Below are 22,902 nucleotides of genomic sequence, written 5' to 3' on the forward strand. Positions count from 1 at the left end.
CTTTGCTGCTTCTCTACCTGGACAAGTTGAACCATTAATTCTGCTCTAAAGGGGAAAAGTCCAGCCATCAATATGACCTTAAACTGTTGGGTTGTGCAGCAGGATAATTATCCAAAGAACACCAGCAAGTCCATCTTTGAATGACTAAAAAATTTTTAAAATAAATTAAATAAATAAAAAAATTAAATGAATAAAAAAGTAAAATGAAGGTAGTTCAGATCTGGATCCAATTGTGATCCTGTAGTACAACTTCAGTTTATTCAACCCTAAAAATTCCTCTATAAGTAAAAGACACAAGATGTCTGTGTGGGTGGGGGGTATGAGAACATTTACTGGTTGTGTGAAATTTTATTTAACGTTCCGTCTGAATTGAGGAAACTGTGGCTCAGTGATAGATGTTGTACTTCCGGATGTCGCAGAGTTGACACAAAGCGATGGCAGCGGTAGTTCTGCTTCTTCTTCTTGCACTGGTGGATTCAATTGAAGGTAAAATTTATGTTATTTATTACAAACAGTGTTTAACAGTTGCTGTAGAAAAAAAAATGTTTATGAAAGAAAGTTCAGCTGTCAAAATGTGTTGTAAAAAATGTAATAGAAGTTTTTCTGAAAAGTTCATTTCAGTGATATAACAAACATAAAAAACAAAGTTAAATAAAGATAACATTTAAATAGGTGTGTTTTTTAATTATAGCTTTAGATTTTAGATTTCTGCTGCCATCAGTCATAAATGTACATCTGTGGTTCGCAACAGATGAATAAATGTGAAGTTAATACTGATAAAACATTGTTGTGAATGAAACACCTTTTATTTGTTTCAACTTAAATTTAAAGTAGATGTTAAATATAAATATCAACCGCCACGCTCCAGCTCGTCTGATAAGGCAGTAAATTATTTACGCTTTGTTGCTTCGACTGATCAGGGTCTGTTTTTGAAAATTACAAAACTCAGCACTGACAAGTAATTTTTAGGTGGCTCAAGTTCTGAAAAAACCTTTAAATGCTCTTTATGGATGTTTAATTTCTGTTTGGTTGTTTTTGGCGGGCTTGTATTGAAGTCTAGTAGTTTTCTTAGGACTGCAGGTTGATGCAGTAATAGCACCATCGTGTCGCAATGCAAAGACCTTGAATGCTATTTTTTTCATGTTCTAACTGTGTTGGATTAGTTAATTTAGATTTATTATTGTCCTTATGCAGTTTTCAAAATGCTTTAATAAGCATCCGTTTGTTCTCTCTAAAGTACAGGACAAGTACAACCAAAGTATAATTTTCTTAACTGTCTCTAAAATGCTAAGGCATAGATGGAGAAGAAGACAAGAAAACAAGAGGTGGTTGACGTGCTTGTTTATGGGTTTCACAGATTGGGATAAAAAAAAAAAAGCTTTTCAGTATTTTTTTCGGAGTGTTTGAAAGCAGGACAGCAGGATTGGGCTGTGGATGATGTTTGTGAAGCTGCTTTGACTGAGCCTCATAGACCAGGTTCAGATCAGTGAGCGGTTTCTTACTCTGCTCTTTGCTGCCTCACAGAGATTTCTTGATGTACTTTTGCCTTTTTTGTGCAGCTGTGTGTTTTGTCCTGCTGTCTTGTCCAGAACAGACTTTTGATCTTAGTTTTTTCCCTGGGTAAATAATAAATTAATTAATTGATAATAGTGTGAAGTAGTACGTGATGACACTTAGTTCTGTCATGGCTACTTTTGCATCATAATTAGCTAAAAAAAAGTGTCAGAGTGGTTTCTGAGGAGCAGGTTCTTAGCAGACTAATAATAAAAAGCTCTTGCGGAGAAGTTTCAGTTTTAAAAAAAGAATTCAGTTTAACAGAACAGAAACGTTCTCCAGGCTGACTTCATACAAATTCCAAATATAAACGTTATCTTGAGGTAGAAAAACTGTTTCACTTCTCACTCCTTCAATGCAAGCACTCAGTACTCATACTCCTTAAGCGTCTTCACAATTAATCACATTATAACAAAAAACAGTAGGCTAAGGAAAATAAGCAAAAGTGATATTTTACAAATAATATTAGAAAGGTGTGGTGTGCATTTGTATTCAACCACTTTTAATTTTATATAAATTTAGTGCAGCCCATTTACTTTAGATGTTTCTAAATTTGTAAAGCAGAGCAGTTGTTTCCTATTCAATCTCAGTTTAAATGCAGGTTTTCTACTAATTATTTGTAGGTTTGTTGGAAAACAGCAGTGAACAACATACTGAAGACCAAGGAACACAACAGGGATAAAGTTGTAGAGAAATTTAAAAAGGATTAAGTTATAAAACAATATGTCAAATTCAGAACATCTCTTGGAACAATGCTCAATACATAATTTGGAAATGGAAATAGTAGGTGGTACAACTGTAAACCTGCCAAGAAATGGGAGTCTAAACTGACAGGACTTTCAAATAAAGCAAAAATAAGAGAATCAGCCAACAGGAACATGATCACCCTGGAAGATGAATGAGGGAGATATCCAGACTGAAAAATAAAATCATGGAGAAGCAGAAATTTGAAAGCTATGAGAAAAGACAACTTAATGACTGCTGGTGAGGCACTTCAGCCATTTGATCCTGGTCTGTTGGATTAAGGACGCATCTAAAAGTTGCAGGTCGGTAGCTCTAGACCACTGGACTTGAGAAGCCCTAGAAGCTCTGAAAGACCTGATACTGATGTCCAGGTTCACCTTCCAGCAGAAAAACACTAAACATGCAGAGCTACAATTTACATATCAATGTTAAAATGACCCTGTCAAAGTACAGGCCAAATCCGGTTGGGAACTTTGGCAGAAGACTTGAAAGTTGATGTTCACAGACACTGGGGGAGAGGAAACTGACAACCAACAATAAAATCATTTTGAGACGGATCTGTTGGTTTGATCACTGAAAGGTTTTAGATTTGTAAAGATTTCTGTTGGGAAGGAAAATAAAGACTGGAAATGTAGTGATTTGTGATAACAGAAGATTATCATGCACTGACAAAAAAAAACTTATTCAATTAAGTCAATACTATCACTGGTTTCTCTTATGTTTATGTAGGCATATTATAAAATAAGGGACTATAGTGAAGCGATCAATACACATATAATTATAGTCGGACACCATATTATCTATACGATACATATGTAAATAATGAAATGGTTAGATGAATTATGTGTTGATTCTAATTGACCAAACTTGTAGAGCTCTATAATAACTTACACTTTAAACCTCCTCTCTGCTCTGCTGCTGTGAAAGTTATGACGTTCCAGAGACTTATCATGATATTATTTTTTATTATTATTGAAACATAATCAAACTCTTGTCTTTCAGGGTCTGAACTTCTGTTTGTGAAATCTGGATCGAACCTCCTACTGGAAGTAAAGACATATGAATTTGGCAAAGATTACATTTTTTTTTGGAAATTTAATAACAGTGATAATCTTGTAAGATTTATTCCTAGTGGTAATATTACAACCATATTTGTAGAAAGAATTGATTTCTTTCAACAAAACTACTCTTTGCTATTGAGAAATGTGAAACACAACAACACTGGAAACTATAAGGCAACAGCAAATGGAAAAACAGATAAAACAGTAGCTGAATACACAGTTATAGTCCAAGGTAAGTTTTCTCTTATTTGCTTCCTGTTTTGGAATCATTTCTAAATGTTTTTATAGCGCCCCATTATAAAACCAATCAAATCTGTTATCCTTCAGATCCAGTGTCTCCAGTGAATCTAACAGTGACCCCCATTAATTCCAGCTTCTGTAACTTCACTGCAACGTGTAGAACAGTGGATTCTCAAATTAGTGGGACTTTTCAATGTGAAAACAAAACCTGCCATTTACTGGCTCAAACAGACCTGAAGGACTCAACTTCTCTGAAGGTCTATGTAAAGGAAAGCTCCATCTTCTGTAACCATAGCAACCAAGTGAGCTGGAAACAGGATGAAATGAATGTTGCACCTCTCTGTGAAAATCCACCAGGTAAGATTTAAAGAATAGACCCAGGTGCTTTTAATTGAAGTATTGGGCATATGAATGTTTTACATGGTAAAACATAAAGCAATTCATCATAAGTATGAGTAGACACACACATGCATACATGTACATAAACAAATATCTATTTTAAACCACTAAGAAACTTAATTAGGTTCATTTTCTTTCATTTGTGCATAACCCTAATATCTACCCAAACCTTAACCTGGACTGGTATAGTAATGGTATTTATATCTAACAGGTAATCAGGAGTTTTCCCTAGTTTTACACTCCCTATTTTTAATTTCTTCTTATTTTACATTTTTGAAAACCCAGATGAAAGTGTAAAGACTTATTGGAAAAGCAAAGTTATTCAAAGTGCTGCTGTTCTGATCTATGGACACTTTCTCTTTAAATGGTGAATGGACTGAAATGATATAGCGCTTTACTGGGCCTACTGACCATTCACTAAATGCACTTTTATGCAAATCTGCATTCACTGAGTATATTAAAATGTGTAGAAATATAAAACTTGTTTTATTTTGCTTTTTTAATGCTGCCTTTCAGTATAAAAATCCAAATATTAAAGTGTTATTGGATGGAGAAAATAATAAATAGCCTATATATTTTTTGTTTTTAGTAACTAAATTTTATCTGGGCTGCCAGACAGACAGAATATTTGACATCCTAGCATTAAAGTTGTAAAATAGAAAGTGAACTTGACCAAAGCATTCCTGATGTTTTTTTTTTTCTGTTTTCTGTCTTTCTACAGCCTCCAACACAGCCACCAAAGTTGGGATATCAGTTGGAGCAATAGTGGTGCTGGTAGTGGTATCTATAAGCTTTGTGGTCATAATGTGTAAGTACCTCTTAATTTTCTCTCACAGTCAGATTATTGTCTGTAAGAGCATCAACCTAGAGAGAAGCACAAATTGATTCAACCCCTTGACAGATTTAGGTTTAAACTAATCTTTTAATTTGATCATGATGCTTTGTTCTGGCTGGAAGTTATATTTACTTTTTGAAGTGTTGGAGTCTCAACTTATATCTGTGGAACAAGTTAAAGATCATAGTGATGGCAAGGAGGCCTTTCAACTTCAAAGACTTGGAGCTCATCACCAGCAGAAAAACAAAAAGCTGGTCTGAAGGAGGTTTTTATTGCCATTTTGTCAATAGAAATAACTATTTTTTTGAGAATGGTATAAATTATTTTGAGCTTGTCATTTTTACAACTTCCTGTTTGAATAAAAAATGTTTAAACTGAAATCTGCCAGGGGTATGAAAAATATTGGGCTATAACAATCACAATATGTGTTTATTTAAAATGAATTATTCACATACACTGTGTAATAACAATAATAATAGATTAATAGATTTTGCCTGCAAAATGGGATGAGTTTTTCTTTTCTTTAGCAATTTCTAAGCATATTTAGTTTGAAGACCAAATAAATTTGCTTTATGATTCTTGAACATCATTATGTTAGGTGTATACATTTTCAAATATATATGTCTAAGACTATTAGTTTGACTTTTACTTTTCTATTTGTGAAAGTAAAATCATCCTGTAAGTCTTTTATTTTTTTTACCAATTAAATAAGTGTTTCAGCCTGTAGTTTAATGGGATTTGTCCAGTAAAGAGAAGAAAATCAGGAGAAATGTCTGAGAGCAGCAGCCTGGACACCTAACAGACTGGCACTCTACAGAGAGATTTAAAAACACTACGTGGTTAGCCCAGTCCCTTTGTATTTTCCTCACAGTGGAGAATGAATTATTGTAAAAACAACAACAACAACAACAAACAAACAAAAAACCATTTAAATTCAAAACTATTCTGGCAGAATTTAGTTTGATATTGTGTTTTCTGCTTTTGTTCTGACCACCATCTATTCCCCTGACACAAGAAAACAACAACAAAAACTTTTCTTACCTGGGAAACGTTGTCCCTCCAAGTTCTTTGTCTTGATTGTCTACCTGCTGCCTCCAGTAGAGCTGCCTGTCTTAGCCTTAGTGTGAACTCTGGTTTGGTTTCCGTCCTTCTGCCTTACGTTGGGCTGGGACTCTCCTTGAATATTTCATTTATTTTCATTATTCTGTGGGAAAACATTGTTAAACACTGGTGATGAAAAATCTACTTTCATTTATTTGGCTTTGTGAAGGCAAAAAGGTGGCAAGTTAACATGTTTCTGTTTGCTGTAGTGACGAGCAGCATGTTTAGTTTTAGGTGGTACATCAACATCGATGAGGTAGTTTATTTTTGAGGCTTTGCACCAAAGCCTGTTTTTAAGAAACATCTGTTGTAAAATGACTTCAGTGCTTTGAAAAACAATTTGAAGGCCAGTTGTGATTTAATGTTTTTATTCTGTGATGATGTTGAATTTATAACAATTTTCCTTTCATTCATTGATTTTTAACTTTGGCAAAAAAGATAAAACCCCCAAATCAATAAAATTCTGTTGCAATCTCCAATTTAACACTTAAATTACTTTGTTTATTATGTGATGTTAGTTTGTTTAGAGCATCACTTTAAAATAAAATTGTGATTTTAATCACTTCAAACTACACAACTTTATTCTTTATGACTGACCTGCAGGTAAAAGAAAGAGGAGCGCAAATACAGTGTATGAAGTTCCTCAGGTAAGCAGAAAAGAAAAACTCTCCCTATTTGCTTGCAAAATAATCAAGACGTTTACAAAATAACTATCTCTTGAGATAAAAATAATCTAAGTTTAAAAGGAGCAGAAATACACATTTTTAGCAGAAACAGTTTGTAGCAAATTAAACATTACTCTGATCTTTGTGTTCACATCTTAGTGAAAGCTTCCACAAAATGCCACACAGAGAATGTTAAGATATAAAGATGTGTTTTTTTTACTCTTTATCTGTCTTTATAGGAAACTCCACAGAATAACCCATATGCAAATCCTGCAGAAATTACTGAAACTCCTTCTCCAACATCAACGTATGCACTGGTGCAGTTTTCCAATCCTCCTGTGCAGCTGAATGAAACCAGAACCTCCACAAACCCGCAGCCTGAAACTATTTATGCTCAAGTTGACAGAGCTGCCAAGTCCAACTCAAAGCCTGCTGCAGCCAACAGATGACAGAGAAAGAAAATCAAAATGTACAATGTATATAACTGTTTTAACTGTGGCAAAAATGACCATGAACTGCCTCTCTGAACCAGCTTTTAAATGTTTTTTTTACAGATTTTTACTGATAAAACTGTAAAATTCATGAAATTCTATCCTCCACAAACTCAGGTGGAATTTGTGGACCTAAGAGATTTACAGTTATTATCATGATTAATATCAGAACAATGTATTCCATGTTTTGTTTTTATCATTAACTACAAAATACATTCTCTTCAACTTTTGGTATTTTATTTTTCAGTCTGTGAAAATTGAAATTTTGCTATTTTTTGCACGTTTGTGTTCTATACTTCTTGCTGCTACAGGCTCTGTTTTTTGTTGAGGTGCTTAAAAGTAAAACATATTTTAATTAAATAATTGGTTTTAGGAATAAAATATTATTACTGAATTGTGTGTTAACTTAGAAACAGCCACACAAGAGACATTCAAAGACAAGAGTAGAATAATAGATTTTCTTTGTGCATTTTGACAACATCATCCTGTTTATCTGGAAATAAGTTAATGATCTGAAAATGTAAGTAATATTTATTGAACTATTGAGGTAAAAAGCTTCAGGATTTAAATAAGTGGTAAAAATCTAGTAATATCAAAAGTTTTTCTCATGTTTAGTTCTTAGTTTTCTCAATCTTTTCCGTGCAGCAGTTCCATGAATCACCACAAGAGGGAGAGCAACCAAGTCAGATAAATAAGAAATGTTTAACCGTTAATTGAACCTGTGTAAAAAGCTTTAAAGTACTGTAACATTTCATTTGTTCACATGTATTATTCAAGTAAATTAGCTTATTGATGTATATTGAAAATGCACATAAGATTATAATTTCTTTTCACAGAGCAAGACAGAACAACTGATAGTTTCTCCCTATCCAAGAAGAAAGTATGAAAGAATGGAGGGAGAAAAAGGAGAAAAGAGTGAAGGTTTAATTTATCATCAATGGAGGTTCAATTAACTGAGCTGCTGAGTTCAATGCTGTACTTTCTACATTTATTTTAAAGCATAACATCTTCCAGAGATATTGAAATTAATTGTTTGAAAGTGGAAATGTCAAAGCTTCTACAACAGGGAAAGCATGTTGCTTTTAATTGAGTGTGGAATTGATAAAGGGAAGAAAAGAAATGCTGAGTCTTGTTAAGATGTGGTGAATGCTTGATAAGTATTTGTTTGAGAAATTATACCAATGTTACTTCAGCATTTCAGCTAAAACAGGAAACAATAAGGATCTAAATGTAGGAAAATCTATTGCAAAAGGTTTAAGAATAAACTTACTGAGATCAAGACAAATCCAAAATCTGCAAACACATCATTGCTTACTGGCAGAAGAAATAGATGGGACACTCATTAACAGAGTGAAGACTTTCACAAATTTTACCTTGCCTGCTTTCCTCATTGCTTTTGGGTTTTCAACTAAATTATGACAAAAGGGTCAAACAAAAATCATCAATTACAGATGTACTGATTTAAACTGGCCATCAGAACAACAAAGGATTGAACTTCTAATAGAAGAAAAACAACACTGATTTTTCAATTTATGTTGACATTAGGAGGGGTTTCAGATGAGCTGATCAACTTCCTGACAGTCGAGATAAATCACCTCTATTAAAAGCTGTCAACAACAAAAAATCTTTACAGAAATGGGACTGGTGCATGTTATTTTAGAAAAAGTTCTCATAAGACAAAAGACATATTTAGAGCATTTTAGGTCAAGGCTTCCATTGTGACAACATGACAACCAGATTCACAGGCAGCATGTGTCATGTTTTGATTAACACCTTAACGGTACAGTTATGTGTTGTGTTAGATATTACAGGATTTCCTAACAGTGCACTTGAGAAAGAAAGAATGAAGTCCTGGTTTGTCAGTTATTTGCTGTTAAAAAACAGCAATTATATATCAGAGAGAGAAAGAGCAGATATGGATTATTCGTGCAATTTCATGGTATTTTGTATTCTCATCACATTTTATATTTTAAAAATATGTTGAATGTTTTTCTTTTTTCTGTTGCTGTTTTCATGATTGATGTAAAATACTTTTTTTGGTAACACTTTATTTGAAGGGGGTTGAATAAGACTGACATGACACTGTCATAAACACCTGTCATGAACATGAATAAGCCTTCATGAATATTTATGACTGTTGTCATAAAGCGTCTTTCGGTAAATTATGACATTTTTAATACAAAGTTGACATTATTCAAAATGTCTTTGTTATGACAACTTGACATTAACCAAGAAATCATTACTGTTTAAACTTTACCTGTAATAACATAAAGTTAACTCATTTTTAAAGTGCAATCAGTAAAACTTTTATAACAAATTTATATCAGTAATGATTTCCTGGTTAATGTCAAGTTGTCATAACAAAGACATTTTGAATAATGTCAACTTTGTATTAAAAATGTCATAATTTACCGAAAGACGCTTTATGACAACAGTCATAAATATTCATGAAGGCTTATTCATGTTCATGACAGGTGTTACGTCATGTTTATGACAGTGTCATGACAGTCTTATTCAACCCCCTTCAAATAAAGTGTTACCCCTTTTTTTTTAAAAATTCACAAGCTTTCTGGAAAAAGTGTTGTGCTTTTTTTTTCTTTTTTTTTTAAATAAATCTACACTTACAGTAATCCGTCTGGAACTGGTCAAATCTGTGAACAGAAAAACAACTTTAGTTAAACACAAGATCCCTCACAATATGCTCACAGCACAATCACTTAAGTTCCCACAAACAGTCAGACAAGATTACATCAGATCAAGGCCCAGAGAGAAAGGGATCTGGTATCTCCAGCATGAAGCTCTTTATGGGGCGGCTGACGAGCTCCAATACATTTCACCTGCGGCAGCCAGTTAGAGCTGAAACACAGAGAGACAAAGAGCTCTCTTCGGAAGAGAGCCCCTATAGGTCAGTGACAGTAACATCCCCCAACCACTTCTCTCACTGATATAGGAAGTGCATAAGAAACTTCCTATATCAGCCATACGGTTCGAAATGGCTTTGATCATCACCTTTCTATTTCATCTGTTTCTATTCTACACATTTCAAATACAAGGTAAAGATAGCTCTCCGTTTGTTTTTAACATTCCAACATTTGATAATTTTATATTAGTTCTAATGCAGTTATACTACATGTTTTTGTTTCATAAACCAAGTGGAAGTAAGTAGAATGTTCAGTTCAGGAAGTAAGCTAGTTCAAGTAAGACAAGAAACATTTAAAGCTTAAAAATGTCAATTTTTTGTGCACTTTGTTTCTCTCTGAAACTCCTCCATGTTCACTAATTGTTCACTAAGTCACAAGCTAGAGCAATGAAACAGAAATGACAAGATATTTGACTTTAGGTCCGCAGAAATGACTTGAGTCCTGTAACGGAGTTTAAGTGAGATGATGTGCCTTTAAACCAAAATTTGTATTTTATTCGAGTTCCTTTTATCTTTTTTAATATCATTTTCTCCATTTGCATTTAAATGTTAGTTTGGTCAGACGAGACTGAAGGAAATATGAACTTTCTCTGATTTCAACTAATTATAAAAATGATTTTTTTTTTTTAAGTATTTCAATGTGCTACTAGACCTAATGCGTTCATGTAAAACAATAAATACTAAGCGGTCTATTAGATGTACATTTTCCCTAAGGAGCCTAATTTGTTATTTCCATTGTGAAAATAGAAAAATCCAACCTTTGATTTGAATTAATTTAATGACTGAGCACAAAACAGTCAAGACACAAGGTTTTTCAAGTACTTAACAATGCAAATAAAGTAAATATAACTGAAAATAAAATAGACTTTGAATATGTAAAAACTATCATAACAAAATATGGCAAATTAATATTTCACAAAGTTACTTGTACAAAATGTACAAGTGTAGATGATTGGAAAAATTCTACAGGTGTACATTAATGCAAATTTGAGCAAGAACATAATTTTTACAGGAATATAGAAAGTTGTGCAAAAAAAAGCTGAAATCATGCTGGGTTTGTTGTGGACAGTGAAGATTAGATAGTTTAACAGTTGCTGGGCAGAACCACCTGCCATCTTGTCCTTTGTGGGCACAACATCTCGTCCCCAAGGGACAGACAGATAATATGTGATTTTAATAAAAGAGACACTTTTACTGATGTCATACTTGTATTCAGTGCATTAATATACTCTTTCTTTGGATGAAAAATATAGATAATTTAGAAATTCACCATCTGTTCACTATACATACTTCATAACTTTGTACAGATCTCAGTTTAGTTTTAATTTACTTTGTTTTCCATTTTTCAGGTTCCTCTGCAGTGACTGATGTATTTGTGAAAACTGGAGATGATCTGATTCTTAATCTCACAGAAGCTGAAATTCCATCAAATTCTCGCTTTTGGACATGGAGATTCAAAGATGATGTACTGGTAGAGTTTACACGTGGCTCCCCACCAGCTGTTGTTAACAATCGCTCTGGAAAAGTTGAAGTTTTAGAAAAAAGTTACAGTGTGAAATTAAAGGATCTTGAGAAGTCGCACAGTGGTATTTATACCGCAAAGGTAGTATCGCCTAAAGAACAAACACTGACTCAGTACAACGTTACAGTTCTAGGTAAGTTTTTCTGATATTTATATTTCTAACCTGTGTGTGTTAGATAGCAGAATGAATAGTTACATACTTCCAAATGGATGAAGACGTTAAAACTTCAACACATACAGCCTACAGGGTAACTGTCAGAATCTCTGTTTGAGTTTAAGACCTTTTTTTAATGATATTCATATTAAAAAACACTACAAGCTATAACAAGATGCTGGCAACATTATGCTCTCAGAATAATGTTGCTCTTTGAATTACATTTCCTGTTGGATTTCTGCCTCTTTACTTTTTCCGTTTTTGATGTTCTAAACATTCTCAAATCAATTTAATCCCTCAGATCCAGTGTCTCCAGTTGATCTCAGCTTCACCTGTGCATCCAGCTCCTCCTCCTCCTTCTTCTATAACCTGACAGCGACCTGCAGGACGGACGACTCTTCCATCAGCATCACTCTAAGATGTAAGAATCAAACCTGCAACCAGGAGGAAGGAGAGAGAAAATCGGTCACCAAATCTGGCTCTTCTCTTCATATCTACAAGTTGAAAGAATCAATTGTCTGTAACCATAGCAACCAAGTCAGCAGGAATGAATCCATCAAACAGATTGAGAATCACTGTACAAATAATGGTAAGACATCATGAAAAGAAAAACAACATTTTGGTTTTAGCCCAATTGTAAAACTGATGAAAATTGTTTGCTTGTTCACTTACTGTATTTTAATGCTTTATTGGTTAAATTAGAGAATCTATATATTTAAACCTGTCTATTTATGAACAAAAAAGTTCTATTTCAAATTCACTGAAAAGTATGACATGAATTTAATTCATCCTTACTTTCACAGCAATAATTTTATCTTGAAATATACAGTTTTTGTTTACCGTACATTCACCAGTACAACTGAACTATTTCTCTTTTTTGTCAGAACCCAGAAAACATTACTCGTATATTACATTGATCCTGTTGGTTCTTCTACTCCCTATAATTTATATTCTATGTCGGAGTCGCAAGAAAAGTAAGTTCAGGTTTCCATTAAGTTGTGGTTAACCAATATCTGTCTAGCCTATGATTCATTGTCTTGCAAAAAGTATTGATGTCCCTATTTTATTATATATCATAGACTAACACAAAGATTTGGAAGGATAAGGAAATGTTATTTCTGTTTACATCACAACTGTGGATTGGTAATAGATATGGGCTTTAAGTCGGAATGGTGATTATAAAATAGTTATTTTAAAACAAATTCTAATTATTTGGGCCAACAATGGTTCAGAAGGTAAAAGTCAATCCTTTAATCAATGGGTTGCTAGTTCCATGTGGCTCTGGATGAGCTTCACCTTCCAGCAGAAAACAACCCTAAACATACACATAGACATGTCAGATGGTTAATTTTAAACTTTAAAAACAAGAGATTTTGAGATTTTTATCTTATAGAAAAATGTAAAAAAAAAAACAAACAAAAAAAACTGCATGTTTTCCTTTTATTGCACCGTTAAGGGTAACACTTTATTTGAAGGGGGGTGAATAAGACTGACATGACACTGTCATAAACACCTGTCATGAATATGAATAAGCCTTCATGAATATTTATGACTGTTGTCATAAAGTGTCATTCGGTAAATTATGACACTTTTAATACAAAGTTGACATTATTCAAAATGTCTTTGTTATGACAACTTGACATGAACCAAGAAATCATTACTGTTTAAACTTTACCTTTAATAACATACAGTTACCTAATTTTTAAAGTGCAATCAGTAATACTTTTATAACAAATTTATATCAGTAATGATTTCTTGGTTAATGTCAAGTTGTCATAACAAAGACATTTTGAATGTCAACTTTGTATTAAAAGTGTCATAATTTACCCAATGACGCTTTATGACAACAGTTATAAATATTCATGAAGGCTTATTCATGTTCATGACAGGTGTTATGTCATGTTTATGACAGTGTCATGACAGTCTTATTCACCCCCCTTCAAATAAAGTGTTACCCAGTTAAGTACTACTTTGTGATTTTTAATCTGATAGGATGCATTGAGGATTATGGTTATGTGGCAAAATATATACCATAGCAAGGTGCTGGGTATGTATATATGTGGATTTACTTTAATGTCAACAATATTTACTAGTGATTTTAATTTACAATAGCAGGGTTTAAGGAGTAACTGTTTAGTTAATCATTTTTAATTCAAAATAGCTTAGAATACCTGTTAGGTTGTAATTATTGATTTTTAAGTTAAGTTTTGTTAAATGTAACTTAAAACTAAACTTACAAACTTATAATGTTACAATATCTATTCTGAGGATGAGGATAAAAAAATAAAAATTTGGACATAATGTAGGCACAATTCAAGTTATCTAATAGACCAAAAACAGTAGTCAATACAGGTAATTAGAGCAAAAATAAAATATCAATATTCAAAGCAAATCTTTTAAAGTATAAAGTATTTCTTTATGTCTGACCAGCAGGTGACAACAACTTTGACAACACGATATATTCTCTTCCTGAGGTAAGTGATGGTATTGCTCCCCTCTGTGTATAAAAATATAGTTTAATAATTAACAGACAATGTTAGATTAAATTAATCTGAAAATGTCAGAAAAACATTTTTGTAATTTAAAGTATGAGTCAACTGTATAGCTAGTTCTTTTAATTCCAAGCTGAAATTAGTTATAATTTTTAAACTAATATTTGTTTCTGCAGCCTCTCTGTCTGGTAAATGCCTCATTTTTGCTATTGAACATTTTCCTAAGTTAAAGGTTTCTGATTCTCATGCTACAGAATCTGCTTCAGTGTCTGATTAAAATAGTTTAAGAGCTTTTTTTGTCTGTCACCAAGTTCTCCAACAGGCTGCAATCCTTTACCCTAAACATCAGCAGGTGTTAGTAGGATGACAACCATATAAACATGGAGAACACTGACCCAGGATGATTGGAATTGTCCATTATTGTACTTTAATTGGACAAAAACCTACGTTTAGTGTTTTAAAAGTTGCAGGTCAAATGTGTGTTTCAATGTGAAAAACTGCAAATGGATGAGATAATGCAACACAAACTTTGATCTCAGTTTTTTTTTTCCTTTTTTTTTCATTAAGCTTTGCTTCTTTTTCATGCTAACTATTTGTTACGGTAGCACAAACCACATCTGTTCAGCCGCTCTGACACACTAGCAGTTAAGGGTGTATGTAAAAGGTTAAGGGACAAGATAGTGTTGCCCATTTCTGTCCCATTCCCAGTTAGCCCACATAAAAAAGGACTAGGGCCTACATATCCATGCCCAGGTCTAACCCATGTAAGATCAGCCCATGCTTATGTCATGTGGGTTCAATGTGGTCAGCCCACATGGGCTTCCCATGTTGGGCCCATGATACTGAAACTATATAGGCCCCACATAGTGTTGCCCATTTCTGCCCCCATTCCCAGTTAGTCCACATTATTGCTGAATAGGGCCCATACATTTAGTCCAAATGGGCCAGCCCATATGGGCCCCATTTTAGTTAACCATATGGGTCCCATGCAGTTAGCCCAGATAAAAACCCCATCCCCACTCATTACCCATGTAGCCCACAACAAACCCAAGTGGGGCCCACCCATGCATGCTGGCTGGGATGTTTTGTTTAAATTCAAACTGAAGAAAACATTTTCCATGACTGTTTTCCAATATATTTATTCACTGATTATGTTTGTTTTCCAGAGAAAAGATCAAACTAAAACATCGAAGGAAACGGCTGAAGATGAAGGTTGTTCCCCAACCACCACCTACAGCACAGTGGGACCTTCTTTAAGTAAGGGAGCCACAAACATTAGAGGAAATGACCAACCAGAGAGTGTGTATTCACTGATAAAGGCTGTGTGAAGTGTAGAACTGATGTGGTGAGATTATGACATTTCTGTTCTGAGAGAAGATGGAGTGTGGCATTTCCTATAATCTGGAGGTGACAAGCAAATGTCACAAACAAATGGAAAATAGATACAACAAAATACACCATAGGCTATTTTAAATTGTAGACCTTCAAGTATCTTTCTTTTATGTAGACATGGTCAAGTAACAAAGCTAAGACTTAAAAACTTGTTAAACGTTTAAGCCATTTCATTGAGAGGTGTTTTGTTTTTTTTGTTTTTTTGTTTTTTTTTTTGTTTTTGTTTTTTTTTTTGTCTTTTTCTGACAGACAGTTTACCTCCTTCAAACGGCGTTTCTCTGATTCCTGCTGCTGCCGTTCAGAGGGGGGAGGGGCAGGAAGCGCACTGCTGAATGCGCTGTTGTGCGCCTTCAAAATAAAAGCACGCGAGTGGAAGATTTTAAAATTCTTCGCAACAGCGGTGAAATTATTGGGGGGGACGAATGTGGCTCTCTCCAATATTGGGGGGGACATATCCCCCCCGTCCCCCCCGCTTCCTACGCCTATGCTCGAAAGTAAGACACTGTCTTACTTTCGGGGAAACACGGTATATATATATATATATATATATATATATATATATAGTGCAGAAGAACAAAACTGGGTTTGTGAAGATAACCTTTCCCTGAACTAATTACTGAATTTAAGTTTGTTCCTGAGTATCTATGTAAGGAGAGATAGCGGGAGAGACTTCAGATTTCACTGCTATCTGTGAAATACTTTTCTTATGTTTTTCTTTGCCCAGATGGCCTTAGAACTGCAGGAGGCCAGGACAAGCTCTCATCTCTTTTGTGAATAAAAAGAGCAAATAGCATTTAATCTTGGCCGTAAATTAGGGGGAGTTCTAAGTTTTTCTGAGTGTCCAAGATAGCTTCCAGTTGGTCAATCAGAGGTACGCCTTATTTGAATATATTAAAGAGGAAAAACACGCCTCCATTATAAAAGTTCGTGCCCAGGAGTAATAATTCAGATAGCTGCTGTTTTTTGCCTTTTTGCACCAGCTCTCTCCAAAGACTTTGCCTTTCTTTTTCTATCTTCTTTGTCTCAGGTAATGAATGTATGTCTCTGTTGTTCTGCAGTTTTGTTATCAATTCATACGTTGTTTCCTATTGGATTAAACTCTATAATTCTGTGACGTCAACACGCATTGTTTTTTTCCTTGTGGCCACACGTGGCTCGCCGGGAGGACCTGGGATCCAGAGGAAGAGAGAGCCAGACTTTTTTCCAAAATTAAATATTTAGATATCTCTTCCTTAACAGTGGGTATAGTTATACTTTTGTATTCATATTCTCCCACTGACCTTAAATTGCTACTGTGACACCTGAATAACCCCTCTATGAGACAATAAAGGATATTTCTTTTTCCTATTCCGTTTCTTATTCCGTTTCTATTATTCAGATTGTATTTGTAAAAATCAGTCAGATAAACACATTGAAAATTTAGCAGCTAGGTAAAATGTAAAACTTCAACACAATCCACTCCTCCAGGAAGCAATACTGTTTCACAACAGTGGAGAGCCAAGACCCTCTGACCAGTGGTGCCCAAAGTTGATTCCTTGAGGGTCAGCATTCTGCACGTTTTATTTATTGCCCCGGTGGTAGTAACAACCTTTTCAGCATGTCAGTATTCTTCTTAGACCTTCTAACGAGCCAGATGCGTTAAACCAGGGAGATAACTAAAACATGTAGGATGCCAGCCCTTGAGGACCGACTTTGGGCACCCCTTGTGGACAAAGTAATAAACTGAAGGCTCTGTTTTTAAAAAAACAGCATTTTCCTTTCAGTGTTCACAACTTTATTTACACTTAGAATAACCAAGTGAAGAATCTGATCCAATTCTTCTAAACTACTCAGTGGTCTATGCTTATCAAGTTTTGACACATTTAATTTTGCAAATAAATTCCACTCTGAAAACAGTTTCTGTATATATTTTTTCAAATCCTGTGTCTGTTTCACTTTCCTTGCTGACATTTTTTCTCCTGCTTTATGATGAGGTTCTATTATAACTTGGACAAATAAAACTGACTGCCAAGGCCAGGTATCACTTCAGTGAATTTATTAAGCTTTTCTTCAGGTGAACAAAGAGGAGAGATGCAGATTAAATACAAAGGACGTCCAAGGCAGGTTAAAACAGACAAACAGCAGAACCTTCAGTGCGAGAGTCCATCACCTTCAATGTGACTTGTCAGGAGTCTAACCACAGACTGACTTCCTGTGGCGCAGAGCTCTGCTTTTAAAGCCACAGGCTCCGCCCACATGAAAACCAAACAAGCAAAAAAAAAAAAACAAAAAAAAAAACAACTGAACAATTGCTTCTAACTCAACTCTTAAAATATACAAAGTAATAATAATGATAAGAGGAAGAAATACAAATAAATACAATACAATGGCCCGCCACAATTCGGAAACAGCCGTGCTTGAAGATAGAACCGGGAAAATGTTTCAAGCTGAAATGGATATGGATATGACAACTGAAGCAGGAAACCGCGTTTCCTGCATCGTGTGCACCCACGATGAAACACGTCAGTTTACCTGCAACAAAAAGTAAGTTAGCGGTTGTGCATCATTTGTGTGTGCGAGGTGCTGACGCGGATTGTTTTCTGCATGTTTCAATTAAATACTGCGAAATTACAGTATTGGCTTAATATTAATTAAGATTTGGAAGGTTAAGAAAATGTTATTTCTGTTTACATCACAACTGTGGATTGATAATTAATATGGGCTTTAAGAAGGAGTAGCAATTATAAAATAATAATAAAAAAAAAAAATATTGGGGCCGACAGTGGTTCAGGAGGTAGTAGTTCTTCCTGTAACCAGTGAGTTGCCAGTTCAAGCATCTGGTTCTTCTGCGTCAGTCCTTCTGTCTGTGGGCAAAACACTTCAACCTTTTCTTTTTCTGTCAGTCTGTCACATAGTGGCTACAATGTATCTTACCACCATCAGAGTGGTAGGTAAAGAGGTAGGTAAATGTAATGTGAAGTGCTTTGGAGTCCTCTGACTTGATAAAGCACGATTCAAGTGAAGGCCTTTTATCATAGCAAGGTGTTGTGTATGTATATATGTGGATTTACTTTGATGTCAACAATATTTACTAGTGATTTTATTTACAACAGCAGGGTTATAGAATAACTATTTAATTGATCATTTTTAGAATACCCCTTATGATGTAATTATTGATTTTTAAAACTAAACTTATAAACTTATAATGTTACAATATCTATTCTGAGGATGAGGATATAAAAACTGAATTTGGACATAATATAGGCACAATTCAAGTTATTTAATAGATCAAAATAGTAGTCAGTACAGGTAATTAGAGCAAGATAAAATACCAATATTCAAAGCAAACCTCTGAGTATTTCTTCATATCTGACCAGCAGGTAACAATGACAACTTTGACAACACAATATATGCTCTTCCTGAGGTAAGTGATGATATTGCTCTCATCTGTGCTTAAAATATGTAGTTTAATAATTTATCAGCCAATATTTGGATAAAGGACTTTGAAAATGTCAGAAAAAGGTTTCATAATGTAAACCGTGAGTCAGCTGGGTAGCTAGTTCAAAATAGTTACATGTTTTAAACTAATATTTGTTTCTGCAGCCTCTCCGTCTGGTTATACTTTGACAAAAAAAAAAAAAGAAAAAAAAAAGAAACTGGAATTAGCAATTTAACAGTTGTGGAGTCAAAAGTGTGTTCCAATGTGAAAAACTGCACATGAATGAGTCAATGCAGTAACACAAACTTTGATCCCTTTCTTTTTATTAAGCTTTGCTTCTTTTTCATGCTAACTATTTGTTACTGTAGCACAAACCACATCTGTTCAGCCACTCTGACACACTAGCAGCTAATGATGTATGTAAAAAGTTAAGGGACATGATGTTTTGTTTAAATTCACACTGAAGAAAACCTTTACCATGGCTGTTTTCTAATATTTTATTCACTGATTATGTTTGTTTTCCAGAGAAAAGATCAAACTAAAACATCGAAGGAAACGGCTGAAGATGAAGGTTGTTCCCCAACCACCACCTACAGCACAGTGGGACCTTCTTTAAGTAAGGGAGCCACAAACATTAGAGGAAATGACCAACCAGAGAGTGTGTATTCACAGATAAAGGATGTGTGAAGTGCAGAACTGATAGTGAGATTATGACATTTCTGTCATGTGAGAAGGTAGACTGCTGCATTTCCTATAAGCTGTAGCATTTTTCCTGCTGAGTCAAGCAGCAGGAAAATAACCTACAGTATATTTTATATACATTTTAAATAGTTTTAAGTATCCTAGCATTTAAGTAACTTTCTTTTATATAGAGTAACTGAGGGTTTTCCAAAGCTAAGGCTTAAAACCTTGTTAAAAGTTTACACTGTTTCACTGGGCAGCTATTTGAGCAGAGTAGCCAGATCATTTGCCAACTAATATTAGTTTTCAGTGTTAGTCCATGAGGAGGCGCCTGGAATAAGTGATAAGATTCTGTACATTATGTACAGATTATGTGGGAGAACCACAGTGCTGGTTCTGTTGGACCTCAGTGCAGCTTTCGACACGGTTGACCAAGACCTTTTACTGAATCGACTGGAGAGTTGGGTCGGACTCTCCGGTTCAGTGCTCAGCTGGTTTGAATCTTACATAAAGAACAGGGACTTCTTTGTTTCAATCGGAAACTTCTCATCAGAGAGGTCAAAGGTCACATGTGGGGTACCCCAAGGTTCAATCCTAGGACCCTTCTTTTCAATATTTATATGCTCCCACTGGTTCAGGTTATAACAGGGAATAAGATCAGCTACCATAACTACGCGGATGATACACAGCTCTACATTACGATGTCACCAGGTGACTCTGAACCCCTCCAATCACTGAATAGATGCTTAGAACAGATAAATGTGTGGATGTGCCAAAACTTTCTCCAGCTGAACAGAAACAAAACTGAAGTTATTATCTTTGGACCTAAAGAGGAGCGAACTAGAATCAATGCTCAGCTTCAGTTATTACAACTGAAAACCAGCAATCAGGCCCGAAACCTGGGAGTAGTGATGGATTCTGACCTGAACCTTCAGAGCCACATTAAGACAGTCACAAAGTCGGCCTTCTATCACCTGAAGCAGTATACATGGAACGACATAACCAAGTGGCGGGCATAGTGTACAGGAACATCTGTGCCGAATATGGACTGGAAGCCCCGAGGTCAAAGTGGGGAACACCCCCAAAGGTGGTGGAGAATGACCGAGCTAAGATCCTGTGGGACTTCCGGATCCAGACAGACAAGATGGTAATGGCGAACCAACCGGACATTGTGGTGGTGGATAAAGAACAGAGGAAAGCCGTTGTGGTGGATGTAGCAATACCAAGTGACCACAACATCAGGAAAAAGGAGCATGAGAAACTGGAGAAATACCAGGGCCTCAGAGAGGAACTGGAGAAGGCCTGGAAGGTGAAGACCACAGTGGTGCCTGTGGTCATAGGGGCCCTCGGGGCAGTCACCCCCAAACTGGAGCAGTGGCTCAAACAGATCCCAGGAACAACATCAGACATCTCAGTCCAGAAATGTGCAGTTCTAGGCACAGCCAAGATACTGGAGGAACCCTCAAGCTCCCAGGCCTCTGGTAGAGGACCCGAGCTCAGAGGATGAAAGAGACCACCCGCGGAGGGTGAGAAGGGAATTTTTTTATATATGGTAACACTTTATTTGAAGGGGGGTGAATAAGACTGTCATGACACTTTCATAAACATGACAAAACACCTGTCATGAACATGAATAAGTCTTCATGAATTTATGACTGTTGTCATAAAGCGTCATTCGATAAATTATGACACTTTTAATACAAAGTTGACATTATTCAAAATGTCTTTGGTATGACAACTTGACATTAACCAAGAAATCATTACTGTTTAAACTTTACCTTTAATAACAAAGTTACCTCATTTTTAAAGTATAATCAGTAATACTTTTATAACAAATTTACATCAGTAATAATTTATTGATCTAATATTTTATTCACAATAGGACACAAATCACAGATCAAAAGTTTAAACTGAGATTTAAACTTTTGATCTGCCATCTATGTTCTATTACAAATAACATATTGACATTTGCCATCTCCACATCATTGCATTCAGTTTTTATTCACAATTTGTTTAGTGTTCCAACTTTTTTGGAATCTGGTTTGTAACTCTGACAAAAAAAAAAAAATGACTGGTCAAGGCTGGGGATCACTTGAATTTATGCTTTTCTTTAATTGAACAAAGACGAGAGATGCAGATTAAATACAAAGGACGTCCAAGGCAGGTTAAGACAGACAAACAGCAACACCTTCAGTGTGTCTTGTCAGGAGTTAACCACAGACATCCTCCATGATGACCTGTGTCAGTTTAAGCTGCAACAAAAAGTAAGTGAGAGGTTGTGCATACGTTTGTGTGTATGTGTGTGTGGGCGTGCTCGCATGTTGACACGGACTGCATATTTCCAGCTCGTGACGGCTCCTCCATCACTGCTCCTCCGTCACATGCTTTCATCCATTGTTTTCTGCATGTTTCAATTAAATACTGTGAAATTACAGTAATGGCTTAATATCTGCTTAAACAGTATTGTTCTTTAAGTAAATTGCTTTTTTTTTAAAATCTATATATTCCAATTGATGATTATTTCAATAATCAATTCATCATGATACAATCATTTATTTCACCCCTAATGACAACCACATTTTTTCGGAAAGTTGTTTCTTCATGACTTTCAGTTATCTCTGACATTCCTTGAAGTTTAAATGTGCCTTAAATGTGTGATATATTTTAAGTTAAAAGGAGACCTAAAGTGCTACTAACCCCCAAATCAATATATATATATGGTGCTCATCAGAAAGTATTTTTCTTAAACCACCTGAAATGCTGAAAGAAAATAACTTCCCTTTAAATGCTTTCAATGTGGCAAAGATTGCAAACCAGGTTATTCTCCAAGTAGCAGCTAGAATAGATTTCATGAATACAGAAAATAACCTAAAGTCTGCAAACTCCAGTCACCACCAGATGTGATTGGACAGAGTTTGACTGCTGGTAGAGAAATAGTCCCCCATTTTAATAAATACTTCATTAAAATGTTGACACAGACAGACAGATATAAGGTACATGGTTATTGGCCTGTAGCACTTTGAGTCCAGACTTCACATTAACCATTCACACTGAAATAAATTAACACTCAGTCAACTAAATAAAACACAGGTTGTTATTTTTAAAAGGTGCTTTTAATATGACAAATAAGCCTCAGTGGAACACGTACTCTAATTTATTCAAGATGACTATGAACTGATTACTATATTTTACTTTCAAATAGTTGTTCAGACTTTTCATACATCAGACGTTTC

The 22,902-nt window shown here is 35.0% G+C and overlaps 2 protein-coding genes across 4 annotated transcripts; both read left to right on the forward strand.

Moving 5' to 3' along the window:
* The first annotated feature begins 330 nt into the window (after positions 1-330).
* Positions 331-8,714, forward strand: LOC106912115 (SLAM family member 6-like). Its single transcript, XM_014978948.2, has 6 exons — positions 331-486; positions 3,301-3,591; positions 3,687-3,956; positions 4,720-4,806; positions 6,538-6,581; positions 6,839-8,714. The coding sequence occupies exons 1-6, from the start codon at positions 435-437 to the stop codon at positions 7,046-7,048; spliced, it is 954 nt and encodes a 317-aa protein (XP_014834434.2). The 5' UTR covers positions 331-434; the 3' UTR covers positions 7,049-8,714.
* Positions 8,715-10,029: 1,315 nt separating this feature from the next.
* On the forward strand, positions 10,030-20,009 carry LOC148154547 (uncharacterized). 3 transcript variants are annotated; one of them, XM_088014446.1, is made up of 6 exons: positions 10,030-10,143; positions 11,360-11,665; positions 11,988-12,275; positions 12,571-12,660; positions 14,120-14,160; positions 15,345-17,850. In XM_088014446.1, the coding sequence occupies exons 1-6, from the start codon at positions 10,083-10,085 to the stop codon at positions 15,504-15,506; spliced, it is 948 nt and encodes a 315-aa protein (XP_087870572.1). In that variant the 5' UTR covers positions 10,030-10,082; the 3' UTR covers positions 15,507-17,850. The 3 variants fall into 3 exon arrangements, with proteins under 3 accessions (XP_087870572.1, XP_087870573.1, XP_087870571.1); XM_088014447.1 differs by lacking the exons at positions 14,120-14,160; positions 15,345-17,850 and adding exons at positions 18,927-18,973; positions 19,514-20,009 and having other exon boundaries at positions 10,031-10,143; XM_088014445.1 differs by having other exon boundaries at positions 10,031-10,143; positions 14,117-14,160; positions 15,345-19,205.
* Positions 20,010-22,902: the final 2,893 nt, after the last annotated feature.

Source organism: Poecilia mexicana, unplaced genomic scaffold (genome assembly GCF_051168715.1).
Source record: "Poecilia mexicana isolate PSO_F unplaced genomic scaffold, ASM5116871v1 scaffold_17, whole genome shotgun sequence".
NCBI lineage: Eukaryota > Metazoa > Chordata > Actinopteri > Cyprinodontiformes > Poeciliidae > Poecilia > Poecilia mexicana.